Source organism: Daphnia pulex, chromosome 1 (assembly GCF_021134715.1).
Source record: "Daphnia pulex isolate KAP4 chromosome 1, ASM2113471v1".
Taxonomy (NCBI): Eukaryota; Metazoa; Arthropoda; class Branchiopoda; order Diplostraca; family Daphniidae; genus Daphnia; species Daphnia pulex.
The window spans coordinates 3,964,220-3,976,478 of NC_060017.1; the positions used below are offsets into that span (position 1 = coordinate 3,964,220).

A 12,259-nucleotide genomic window follows, 5' to 3' on the forward strand; every position below is an offset into this window, starting at 1 on the left:
CTAACTAGTGTTACCAATGTCGAACAGTCGATACGCTGCTCAATATTATGCAACATAAATCACGAGATTTTACTCGTGTTACTATTAGGCAATCATCAGACCCAAACCATTTGAAATTATGTCGGAAAACGTGAAATGAATGATTCAGGCTATGCCTTGCGATAGGATGATGCGGACCGATGCAATAGTTAAAAGAGAAAACACAGAAATTAAGACAACGCGACGTTTTACTTTGAATGGGAATGAGGCCCTAGATTTGGTGGACGCACCGGATGTTCTTATCAGGCAAAGTCAGTGAAAAAAAAGAGTTGGCGAAGCTCATTATAGGGAATATTTATGTAAGTGAAAGAAAGGGAGGAGCCTAAGTACGGCAAAATGTTCCTGAACACGTTACAAAATGTCTGGTGTCATGTATACATTATGTATGCTGCACTATTTTGAACAGTATTCAGGGTAAAAGTGAAAATAGAATTCATTGCTTGGAGACGCCAGCTGGTAAAGCGTCGACGTGTCGCCTGATGATATTTTCAGACGTGCACGCCCCTGTCATCGTTTTTTTTTTCTTCTCAATCTATGATTTTTTTTATGCTTTAGCTATCGCATTAAAAGTGGATTACCCACAACGATGGAACAAGTCGCAAGTAGCACATACTGAAATAGATAAATCAGCAACTAAAAACAAAAATCCAGAAAACAGAATTTGTAAAAGTATCAGTTTTTATTTTGCAGGTTCCTGAGGAAGAAAACACTCTTCTCCACTCGAATATGCCTTAAAAGTTGCAGCGAATTACGCGTAACGATAGTAGGAAAAGAGGATTAAATATCGATTGAAACTTTTTCTCCTATTGAAAAGCCTCCTATTCTTTTAGGGGGTTGTTTGATCTTTTTTTCAATGTTTTCCTTTGAACAACCGACTTAAAATGCATGCAAATCTCATATTCACAACACACTCGCTGTGTCGCGTAGCCTAAGCGTCAAAACTCGGGAACGATTTCAGGGGAAAAAGGCAACATTCGGGAGGGCTCCGGGCTGGCCCGCCTGCCATGGCTGTGGTGATACCAGTATTTTGGTATTCAGTACGTAGCTCTAGCTCTCTGCTCTCACCCACCCAGAGTCCCAGTCTCCCTCTCCCAGACCGGAAAGTATTTTTACGGTTACATGAAATAACTTCAACTAGGACAACCACATCATCATATCATTAGTATTGCTTGTTATACGTGTCGTCTTGATTTTCTATTCCCGACTCCTGAGTGGAGTGGAGTTTGGTTCGGTTGAGGACAAAACGACAGACGTTGCAGCTCGAGGCGGTTTGTCCGCTAGCATTTTTAGCCGAAGGATTTGCCTCCAGCTTTTATTCCGCAATTGACTTTCACACACGACGCAAACTCCGTAAAAAAAAAGAAAAAATATCCAGTGGAGTTTCATACGGCTGCTGGAAATTGTTTTGGTAAGTTATGACATTATTGATTCAATAGCTTCATTGAACTAGTTTTTAAAAGTATACGATTTCGAGTTCTAAGGTTAAGTCTCCGTACATTTGCTGATTCACAGCGCAGATAGAACATTTTTCAATGTAGTGCTCGGCACGATCAGCTTTTATGTGATCCAATTTTCAGTGTTGACGTCAGCAAACAAACTTGGTGTTTATGTGGCTTCCACCCATATCATGTACTCTGTTATTGTTAAGAAAAAATAAGGAATTACGTCAGAATTTGTTGTAACCGGTAGTAGTAACAAAAAGGATGAACGACGGTTTTAATTCCGACATCTTATGCGTTATTTTAGTTACCTTGGCTATGTCTGTTTGACAGTTATTAACTTAAAGTATCCTAGCAACCGCATCTTACATTGATACATAACAGAATTACGGTATATTATAGTGACATGTGAAAATAAAGCAGTTCTAAAGTAAATATATTCATGTGGTCAACTATGTTGGAATGTGACTAGCACATGTTAACAAAAGTATTTGTAATAGTTGGTAATTTTATGGAAAAACAACGTAAGTATAGTCTATCGAGTACGCAATTTTTATTTTAACCGTTTTTCTGGGCGCGCAGTGTACTACAACTTTGGCTTTTGCAGCGGCTGTTACGATTTACAATTAGAGAATTATATCTATGCGCAGTATGCGGGTAGCCACTAGCCAATGCATATAACTGTATTTCTTCTGTTTCTTCTTCATTTACCGTTCAAAAAGACGATGCCAACAACAAATTTAGACCACAACATCTCTGCGTTATTCACTGATCAGACCATTGAATCTTCTTTTTGAGAGCTACATTATTCTTAGTCGTACGTCCCTATTCAAAATGACTCTTGCTCCATGTTTGATTTAAAAACAACCTATTAACTAATAGTAATTTTTTTTTAACATTTTAACAAAGGCGAAATAACTTGTCAACGCAACGGATATGGCAGGAGTAAATCCATCACTGAAGGGGAAACCCAGTAGCCGAATTCCACGGTTGCAACGTTCCGCCTCTTTTCACGGAGAGCGGAGAAAATCCAGCATAACACAAGAGCAAGAATTCACGGAAGAAGACTTGACAGAAGCGCAAGACGATGTCGGCTCTCTGAGCAGCGTTTGCAGCGTCGCTTCATGTGCAGTGTCGAGTAGGGCTTACCCTGCCTACCGTAAAGCCGTCGAAACTGCCTGTGATTTTCAGAAAGGAAATAACTCACCGAAATTTACATTTCACTGCTCTACTCCTACCAATGGCTGCCAGGGTGAATATTTAACACCCACGCAACGAGCTAACAGAACCATCCGTCAACTCAAGTAATTTTTTTAAAAAACCTACTGCTTGCGTTTTCCAGAAATAACGCGCGCGTATACTCATACAATATTGACTGTACACACGCTCTAGGTCGCTGCTGAAAGAATCGGAGGCCAATAGCAATTATAAAGATTTTGAAATTCAACGCCTTACCCGCGAACTCGTCGGATTACGCCTGGAACATGCTCAGTGTGAGAAAAGGATATCTGGAGGAGATAAAGAGTCTGATGGTGCTACTCATTTAACGGCACCCTCTCTAGCCGATTCGGGTCATTTTGACGATCTATCTTATCATCCTAGTCAGTTCAAGGATTCCTTTGCAGAAAAAGATGCCGACCTGTATTCTGGAGGTTGGACAGCCGAGAAAAACCGACTCACGAATGCCTACTTAGAGAAAATAGAGAATCTAACAAAACAACACACCAACGAAGTAATTGCTTAAACAAATGTTAATGTCATTGCCAGTGCTCTTGCTTAATGTTTCTCGCCTCAATTATTTTAGATGCAGGACGTGAAAAGTCGATTCACAGATCGACTTGAATCGGCTTTAACCCAACTCAGTGATTCCAACACTCGCTACGCAAACCTGTTGACTAGCCACGATTTAACTCGAGAAGAGCTGGAACGTGTGGGAAAGGAAAAGGTTTGTTTGCGTCAGCACATTGAATCGCTCGAACGAAAAATTGCGCAGCTTCAAAATGACATGGAAGAAAGAGAAACACTGGTATGCTTTATAAAAATTTGTAATTCAACTGCCGGAATTGAGTATTTGATTCATTTTGACAGGAATATGAAACTCGGGAGAAAGAATTGATTCAAATTGAATCTCTAACTCGAGAATTGGCAGAAAAAACTGAAATGATCTCAGAACTACAATCAAAATTGGAAGACATGTCAGTTGTTACTGATTCATCAACGACACCGAATAATGACCAAGAAGATTGCTCCGAGACCCAGCATTTGCAAACCGTGGCTTCCGCTTTAGAACAACAGGTAAACTTTATAGTCATAATAAAACTGGGGTTTTAATTGATCCTGAAGTGATCTAAGATGAGGACTGACAAGTGACTTTCGGCAGGTTATTTCTAATTCTTCAATGGCCTGGATATCGGGAGACGAAGCTATAATTCTTTGGTTCAGCCTTCAAAGGCGAATTCCGAGGTTGCTATATTAATTACACGTCCGCAAGTTATCTGCTTTTATCCAATTACTCTTTACTCTCTGTAACATTGATTTCACCCTCGATTTTTCATATATAACAGTTTGCTTAATTGAGCTATTTGAGTGACGAAAACCCTGCCGAAAGTTCTTGTCAATTTTTCCCGAAATCAGTAGTGCACCGTAGAGAGTAAACGCCCCTTTCACCAATCTATTCTTACTTTGTAGAGCGTCTCTTTTCTATAGATGCGTAGTATACCACAGCAATTGACAACTATTTTTCTTTACAGGAGGAGCTAAAAAATAGTTGTTCCAGAAAATGCCTGAATAAAGACAGCAAAGACGACACGAATCACATCAACCATCCATCAGCAGATCCCTCCATACTTCTCAAATTTTTGCGTTCAGCAATATTTTATTTATTAACAGACAGTGAAAACGGAGCAGAGCATCTACGAGCTATTCAGAGTATACTGGAATTCAGTCCTGAAGAGCGCTATGCGGTAGAACGTGCAGCAAGACACGGTTATTTGTAAAATTTGCCTTCTCTATCCAGACTCATTTTATTCACGAACATCTCACTACAGAATTTGTTATGACAGCTTCATTAACACGTTATATAAAAATACTATAAGATTTATTTGTTAGCAAATACAAAGCAGTTTTTACCTTCAAATTAAATTTATTTGATTTAGTATTATATTATTACGAGAAGCGTTGCGACCGCAGCGCTACTTTGCCTAGTTATTTTTTAAAGTAGGAGTTGAGTACTACGCTTAATAAGTAATAACTATAGACAAATGGGTTAGATCAAGATTATAAAAAGTTGCTACCGACAACTTTTTCAGTTTATTGGTGATTTCATCAAGCTTTCGCGTTTCATTTAAATTTGATAGGCTGTTTGTGATTTTTTTCCATGAAAAATAAATCAAAATAGCACATGGCTTGCTGATTGTACATTTAATGATTTTTTTTTCAGTCTTTTATAGCCTAAGTCATGTGCTGTTTTGATTTTTTAAAATAGAAAAAAAAATAAATAAAGGCTCTCACTAGGTGGCTAAAATTTAAGTCCACTAGACGGCGCGGGTGTCTTTTTAGAAAACATATTCGGCCATTATTTAACGAGACACTGATCGAGAAGGTATGCGTTAGGATGTGACATGTGGTATACTTTTTCCTGACATTTTTCGTCGTACAAAATGGTAATTCCTACCTGTATTCTTTAAGGTTATCAAATGTAAAATTTGTGTGTGCTTAATTTACAGGTAACATGTCCTTCAGTTTATACTTGGCAATCCGGCCAATTCCATCTGATCCCGTGCCTGAAACTGCTGTACATTTTCTCAAAATGTCGTCTTTTGCCGTATGTACCGGCTGTACGTTTCGTCACATGCTGAAATACTTCAGAACAGTAAAGGTACTTATTTTGATCAAATTTTTAACCCTGAGGTTACACATTAGTTATTTTATGGTTTTCTTATAGTAATTTTATTTTTCTGTTAGCAGCCTGGAGCCTGGTGAGGTCTGAGCTTCTTCATTGCAGTCCCATGTGCACATTGATTTGTTACAACCAACTGGCGAAAGGTGTACCTCTTGCAGGCTTACTACCTGTACTGGTTGTAGTTTTCGTCACATGCAAAGAACAATTTCAAGTAATTAAGTTTGTAAACTTTTTTTTTACAGTAAGGCTACACATTTGTTGATGACAAGCTCTTTGCTTTATTTCTGTTGACTTTTCAGTTATAAGGCAATTTCAGAAGCTTGCCAACTGTAGATTTCTTTGTTACATTAAAATTTTTTTTAAGTAATTGGATTGCTTAGTTAAAATTATTCTGTCTGTATCGGTTGTATGTACAACCCATGCAGAAACACTTGACAGCAAGATTAAGTGTGTTATGTCAACCTATTTCCAATCAAATTTAATTAATTGTTGACGAGTAGATCTAGATCCTATTTTGTACCTGAACCGAATGTGTTACATCTTCAATGGACTAGTGGTTTTATGATTCAATTTCGATGGGGTTGAACTAGACTTACTATTATTGTAAGTTGGGGAGTCTTGCCAAGTGTAGATGCTATTGTAAAATTTATGGTATTAGAATGGTAACGAGCACAAATTCCAAAATAGATCATCCTTTTAGTTTCGAGGGACTGTTTAGTTCAACTTATGCCTTTCATAATATTACATCACACGAGACATTTCCTTCTCAATATTAATTAAATATTTTTTCAATTGTTTTAATAACATATGAGTATGAGCTGCATCCAGTTGGTGGAAGTTGTGAACATATGTTAGCTGTTGCAATCAGTTTGTGAGGCACCAATGCAGAAACCAGAAATGATAAGGTAACTGTTCATTTATTTCTATTTAAGAAAGCTTTAGAGTATTAAGTAATGGGATACCAGAGAGTAGATTTCTGTGCTAAATATTGTAACTTTCTGGTGAAGTCTGTGGATGTGTGGTTTTAATTTACATGATTTGATTGTCATCCTTTGCATTTTTTTTTTTTCAAATGGGAAGTATAAAGAAAATTTTCACAAGGTGATCTTTGGTCATCTTCATGATACCTTTTTTCTGTAGTAATCTAAATTTGAAGTATATCATTGTCTTAACTACAACACATTGCAACCATTTATGATACATTTGCAAGCTAGTCAAATATCATTTGCATATATTTTTCGTGTTTTGCTTTGCAATTTTTTTTATTATTTTTCAGTTGAGAGATGCATTTTTACTAATCTACTTTAACTTTGTGACAAGCATGGCGGATATCTTGCCTTTCTTAACGTGCGGTGCCGTGTCGACAAGATGTCTCTTTGATGAGGTCTTTAGTTCTCTACTATGTTGCAGAACAAAAATGTGAAGAAAACAGGAAATCTGAAATGGTAATGATTTGTTATAAGATAAATCAAGTGGGTTAGAATTTTGTTTAAACTTTTGTTTACGTATGTGTGCTACCTATGCGTATTCTTTGTTTAGAATTTACTTAAGTTAAATATTTGATTTAGATGAAATTTGACTAATTCCTGCTTCTAAATAAGACAGCTTTTATGAAAAGAACATCAGCTTGTGAAGTTTTAAATTTTGTTTGATCAAACAGAATAGAAGTTTCCTTCATTCTTAAAAACTTGAAATGAAATCTTCATATTTGGTCATGTTCTTGATTTATTTTTCTCTTGTTCAATGTAAATTTGAAGAAAATCTTTGCCTTATTAATTACTAAGCGTTTGAAACATTTATTTTACGATTGTAAGCTAAAGATAAACATCACTCGCATTTTTTTATTTGCTTTGTAAATTTTATTTTCTGGTATATTTTTTCACATTTCAAAAAAATAATGTTATTGTTTCACTTACGTTCTTTTGCTTTGTAGGTTTCCATGGTCAGTTTGATGTTTGAGCTGTTTATGGTGTTGCTGTTTGGTGTGAAGTGGGTTTGCAGTCATTTTCCACCCGAGAGATGCGCTGAAATGGAGCTTTGTCAGACTTGCAGTTCAACATCATACTTAGATTTGTTATTTCCCTATGTTTGTGTCCGTGAATATTGAGCTGTTGGGCAAAACAGTCAACAGTTAACCTGTTTTGTGTGTGTGTGTGTTACGGAAGCTGCATCATTGTTTTGTTGAATTGTCATTGTGTCTGCAGTTTACCGTTTATAAGTTAGGAAGGGAAAAAACAGAATTTTGGGGAATTTATATCAAACAAATAATAAACAAGGTTTCGGGATTGGGAAAGGAATGTGGAGGTTGTCAGGTGGGAGGGTGATGACTTGAATTTTCATATCTCAATATATAATGAGGTATGTTAATATGTACTGACGCGATAAATGTGGATGAAAACTTAATAAGTCCATAACAACTCCTATAATGTTACAATGTATTACATAATTTACCTTAAAACATACAACATCTTAATCCTCCAACCTTTAACCTAATTAATCTATAATCCCATAACCCATGGTCCTACAACACAATATTTAATTAACCCATTTCCCTACAACATCCATATTCCTTCTACCTATTAACTAATAACCCTGTAAACACAACTGTTGTATGTTTTAAATTAAATATTATATTGTAACATTATAAGAATTGTTGTTGATCTATTAACTCTTTATCCAAATTTATCACATTAGTACATTTAAACAAACTTCATTATATTTTGAAATATGAAAATACATGTTATCACCTACCAACCTCCACATTTCTTTCCTAATTCCGCAACCTTGCTTATTATTTGTTTGATAATATTACCATAATATTCTGTTTTTTCCCAACCGATAATTTACAGACACTATATCAATTCAACATATATTAAATTAATATATTATATCTTATAAAGTTAAATTTTTTTTTAATTTAATTTTTATTATAAATTTGTAATATTGTATTAGTGTTTTTATTGTAATTTATCGGTTATAGGTTAGGAAGGGAAAAAACAGAATATTTTGGAATTTTTATCAAACAAATAATAAGCAAGGTTGCGGAATTAGGAAAGAAATGTGGAGGTTGGTAGGTGATAACATGTATTTTCATATTTCAAAATATAATGAAGTTTGTTTAAATGTACTAATGTGATAAATTTGGATAAAGAGTTAATAGATCAACAACAATTCTTATAATGTTACAATATAATATTTAATTTAAAACATACAACAGTTGTGTTTACAGGGTTATTAGTTAATAGGTAGAAGGAATATGGATGTTGTAGGGAAATGGGTTAATTAAATATTGTGTTGTAGGACCATGGGTTATGGGATTATAGATTAATTAGGTTAAAGGTTGGAGGATTAAGATGTTGTATGTTTTAAGGTAAATTATGTAATACATTGTAACATTATAGGAGTTGTTATGGACTTATTAAGTTTTCATCCACATTTATCGCGTCAGTACATATTAACATACCTCATTATATATTGAGATATGAAAATTCAAGTCATCACCCTCCCACCTGACAACCTCCACATTCCTTTCCCAATCCCGAAACCTTGTTTATTATTTGTTTGATATAAATTCCCCAAAATTCTGTTTTTTCCCTTCCTAACTTATAAACGGTAAACTGCAGACACAATGACAATTCAACAAAACAATGATGCAGCTTCCGTAACACAGCACCAACACACACACACACAAAACAGGTTAACTGTTGACTGTTTTGCCCAACAGCTCAATATTCACGGACACAAACATAGGGAAATAACAAATCTAAGTATGATGTTGAACTGCAAGTCTGACAAAGCTCCATTTCAGCGCATCTCTCGGGTGGAAAATGACTGCAAACCCACTTCACACCAAACAGCAACACCATAAACAGCTCAAACATCAAACTGACCATGGAAACCTACAAAGCAAAAGAACGTAAGTGAAACAATAACATTATTTTTTTGAAATGTGAAAAAATATACCAGAAAATAAAATTTACAAAGCAAATAAAAAAATGCGAGTGATGTTTATCTTTAGCTTACAATCGTAAAATAAATGTTTCAAACGCTTAGTAATTAATAAGGCAAAGATTTTCTTCAAATTTACATTGAACAAGAGAAAAATAAATCAAGAACATGACCAAATATGAAGATTTCATTTCAAGTTTTTAAGAATGAAGGAAATTTCTATTCTGTTTGATCAAAACAAAATTTAAAACTTCACAAGCTGATGTTCTTTTCATAAAAGCTGTCTTATTTAGAAGCAGGAATCAATCAAATTTCATCTAAATAAATTGTTTAACTTAAGTAAATTCTAAACAAAGAATACGCATAGGTAGCACACATACGTAAACAAAAGTTTAAGCAAAATTCTAACCCACTTGATTTATCTTATAACAAATCATTACCATTTCAGATTTCCTGTTTTCTTCACATTTTTGTTCTGCAACATAGTAGAGAACTAGAGATCTCATCAAAGAGACATCTTGCTGACACGGCACCGCACGTTAAGAAAGGCAAGATATCCGCCATGCTTGTCACAAAGTTAAAGTAGATTAGTAAAAATGCATCTCTCAACTGAAAAATAATAAAAAAATTGCAAAGCAAAACACGAAAAATATATGCAAATGATATTTGACTAGTTTGCAAATGTATCATAAATGGTTGCACCAAAATGGGTTCACCAGAAAGTTACAATATTTAGAACAGAAATCTACTCTCTGCTGGTATCCCATTACTTAATAATCTAAAGCTTTCTTGGATAGAAATAAATGAACGTAGTTACCTTATCATTTCTGGTTTCTGCATTGGTGCCTCACAAACTGATTGCAACAGCTAACATATATGTTCACAACTTCCACCAACTGGATGCAGCTCGATGCAGCTCATACTCAGATGCTGTTAAAAACAATTGAAAAAATATTAAATCAATATTGAGAAGAAACTTTCTTGTTGGATGTAATATAATGAAAGGGATACAATTAAACTTAACAGTCCCTCGAAACTACAAGAATACACTATTTAGAAATTGTGCTCACTTTAAGCTTGCAACCGTATCATGTGTTTGCAACATGTTGTAGTTGAGGCAATCATACAACTTTAGATTACCAGAGCAAAAGAAATCATGAAGATGAAGATCATTTTGTGAAAATTTTCTTAACATTTTTTTCAAGTTGAAGGGGAATTTCTGTACTGATTGATTAGAAACTGACAACAAATTTACCACAAAAGCTGTCTTATTTGAAAGCACGAAATAAGATGTTACTTGTTTTCGACATCAAGAACAAAATGCTAACCAACTTATTTTACCTTAAAAGTACATTTACCATTTCAGATTTCCTGTTTTCATCACATTTTGTCTTGCAATATAGTAGAGACCCTCTCAAAGACACACCTACATGACACGGCAGCGATCACGTGGATAAAGGCAAGATCTTCGACATGCTTTTACAAAATAAATTGAAGTCGATTAGAAACTGGACTTCCAAAAAGTCAAAACTCTCATAATTGACTTACTTGCTTTAGAATTATTCACTTTCGATTCAGCTTTGTCGAATGGCGTGGAAACATTTATAAAATTTAAAATCGAAGAACACCACCATTAAGCACCAACACATTCCCGTACACTGTCTCAAAAGCTAATGGCGGCTTCGTCACTCACGAACAGACACTCCGCCATCTGGTGGACACAATTTTATACACCTAGACAAACGACATATTCAAGAAAATTTGTGGTACCGCGGGGCACCCGCGTCCCGCGGTAGCGGTACCATTCACCATTGGAGGACATTGGCGTTTGGCCGTTTGCCTAGAGCAGGCCACCAAATATCTCAAAGGCGGACACCTCATGGCCCTTTCTTTATTTAAAGACTGGAAAAAAATTTCTGGATTTTTTCACCACATTGTGCAACTTTACTGTACAACAAAACTTCTGAAACCTGTCTTGACTTGTTATGGTCTCACATAGCGATTCCCACATAGCTCATAACTAAACACAAAAAATATTATTGGGAAAGATAAACTAACTCTAACTCTGTGCATTCCAGTCGTTTGGGGAGATGTCACACAGCAGTCCATATGTGAATGAATTCTGGCAAAATTATACCAAAGTCTCGAACAGTCAAAAGTGTCTCAACATATTATTCAGTGTCAAGCAGTTATTCCACAACATGTTCCTTGATAAAAAAAAAAGAAATACAACACATTTTCTTCTCTAAGATCTTGCAGATCAGATTTTCGTTAGGAGATTCTTATTGTTATTTAATTCTAGTCTGATAGTGTACTTAATTGTAATACTACTTCTCCCTGGAATCACAATGCGTATTTTAGGGACACGAGAAATTGAGAACAATCACAGCATCAAACGTCCAAATCGGTGACGGGATCATGGCGGGATCATGGCGGGCTGTCATTTTGAAAGAGGAGGAATGGGCAGGGTTGTACGATAGCGGAAGTAATCATTTAGAAGCTTATGAGACGCCTTAGATTAAATGGACTAAATTACCATTAGTCCATTACGGGATCACGGAATAACCAATTACTATTTACCAAAGACAAAGGTTTCATTGATTGAAATACATTGAAAGAGGGTCACGTTTCCGTTGAAAAGGCTTTTTGCATCCGTTTTTAAAGAACAGGTTGCGTTCTTTTGGTATTGACATGCCCACCATGGACATGCCGTGTAATTAGTATGATTTAAACTTACCAATTAGGCAACTACTATTTAAAAATGAAACGTGAAACCTTGGTAATATCGCCAATTAACTCCAGCTCCTCCCAGAGGCCGGCAGGGAACCTGGCGATGCAAGTCGCGTAGCACAATTTACTAAACCGTTAACGGTTGCAGCCTATGTCATCAATAACGCTGTGGAACAGTTAACAAATGTTTTCCTCGAATACT

At 35.6% G+C, this 12,259-nt stretch overlaps 1 protein-coding gene and 3 long non-coding RNA genes across 6 annotated transcripts; 3 read left to right on the forward strand and 1 right to left on the reverse strand.

Moving 5' to 3' along the window:
* The first annotated feature begins 28 nt into the window (after nt 1-28).
* On the forward strand, nt 29-4,614 carry LOC124204171 (protein quick-to-court-like). Of its 2 annotated transcripts, XM_046601305.1 has the most exons (7): nt 29-1,447; nt 2,388-2,782; nt 2,871-3,210; nt 3,283-3,504; nt 3,567-3,773; nt 3,859-3,941; nt 4,229-4,614. In XM_046601305.1, the coding sequence occupies exons 2-7, from the start codon at nt 2,415-2,417 to the stop codon at nt 4,236-4,238; spliced, it is 1,230 nt and encodes a 409-aa protein (XP_046457261.1). In that variant the 5' UTR covers nt 29-1,447; nt 2,388-2,414; the 3' UTR covers nt 4,239-4,614. The 2 variants fall into 2 exon arrangements, with proteins under 2 accessions (XP_046457261.1, XP_046457196.1); XM_046601240.1 differs by lacking the exon at nt 3,859-3,941.
* A 363-nt stretch (nt 4,615-4,977) lies between these two features.
* On the forward strand, nt 4,978-5,742 carry LOC124205496. Its single transcript, XR_006879361.1, has 3 exons — nt 4,978-5,140; nt 5,204-5,355; nt 5,445-5,742. It is a non-coding gene; the product is annotated as an uncharacterized LOC124205496 (long non-coding RNA).
* Nucleotides 5,743-6,174: 432 nt separating this feature from the next.
* LOC124205434 lies at nt 6,175-7,772 on the forward strand. Its single transcript, XR_006879337.1, has 3 exons — nt 6,175-6,284; nt 6,700-6,824; nt 7,313-7,772. It is a non-coding gene; the product is annotated as an uncharacterized LOC124205434 (long non-coding RNA).
* A 1,035-nt stretch (nt 7,773-8,807) lies between these two features.
* Nucleotides 8,808-11,085, reverse strand: LOC124205366. 2 transcript variants are annotated; one of them, XR_006879309.1, is made up of 5 exons: nt 10,876-11,085; nt 10,686-10,803; nt 10,145-10,257; nt 9,768-9,936; nt 8,808-9,278 (listed from the first exon to the last, which is right to left on the reverse strand). It is a non-coding gene; the product is annotated as an uncharacterized LOC124205366 (long non-coding RNA). The 2 variants fall into 2 exon arrangements; XR_006879296.1 differs by having other exon boundaries at nt 9,768-9,892; nt 10,876-11,068.
* Nucleotides 11,086-12,259: the final 1,174 nt, after the last annotated feature.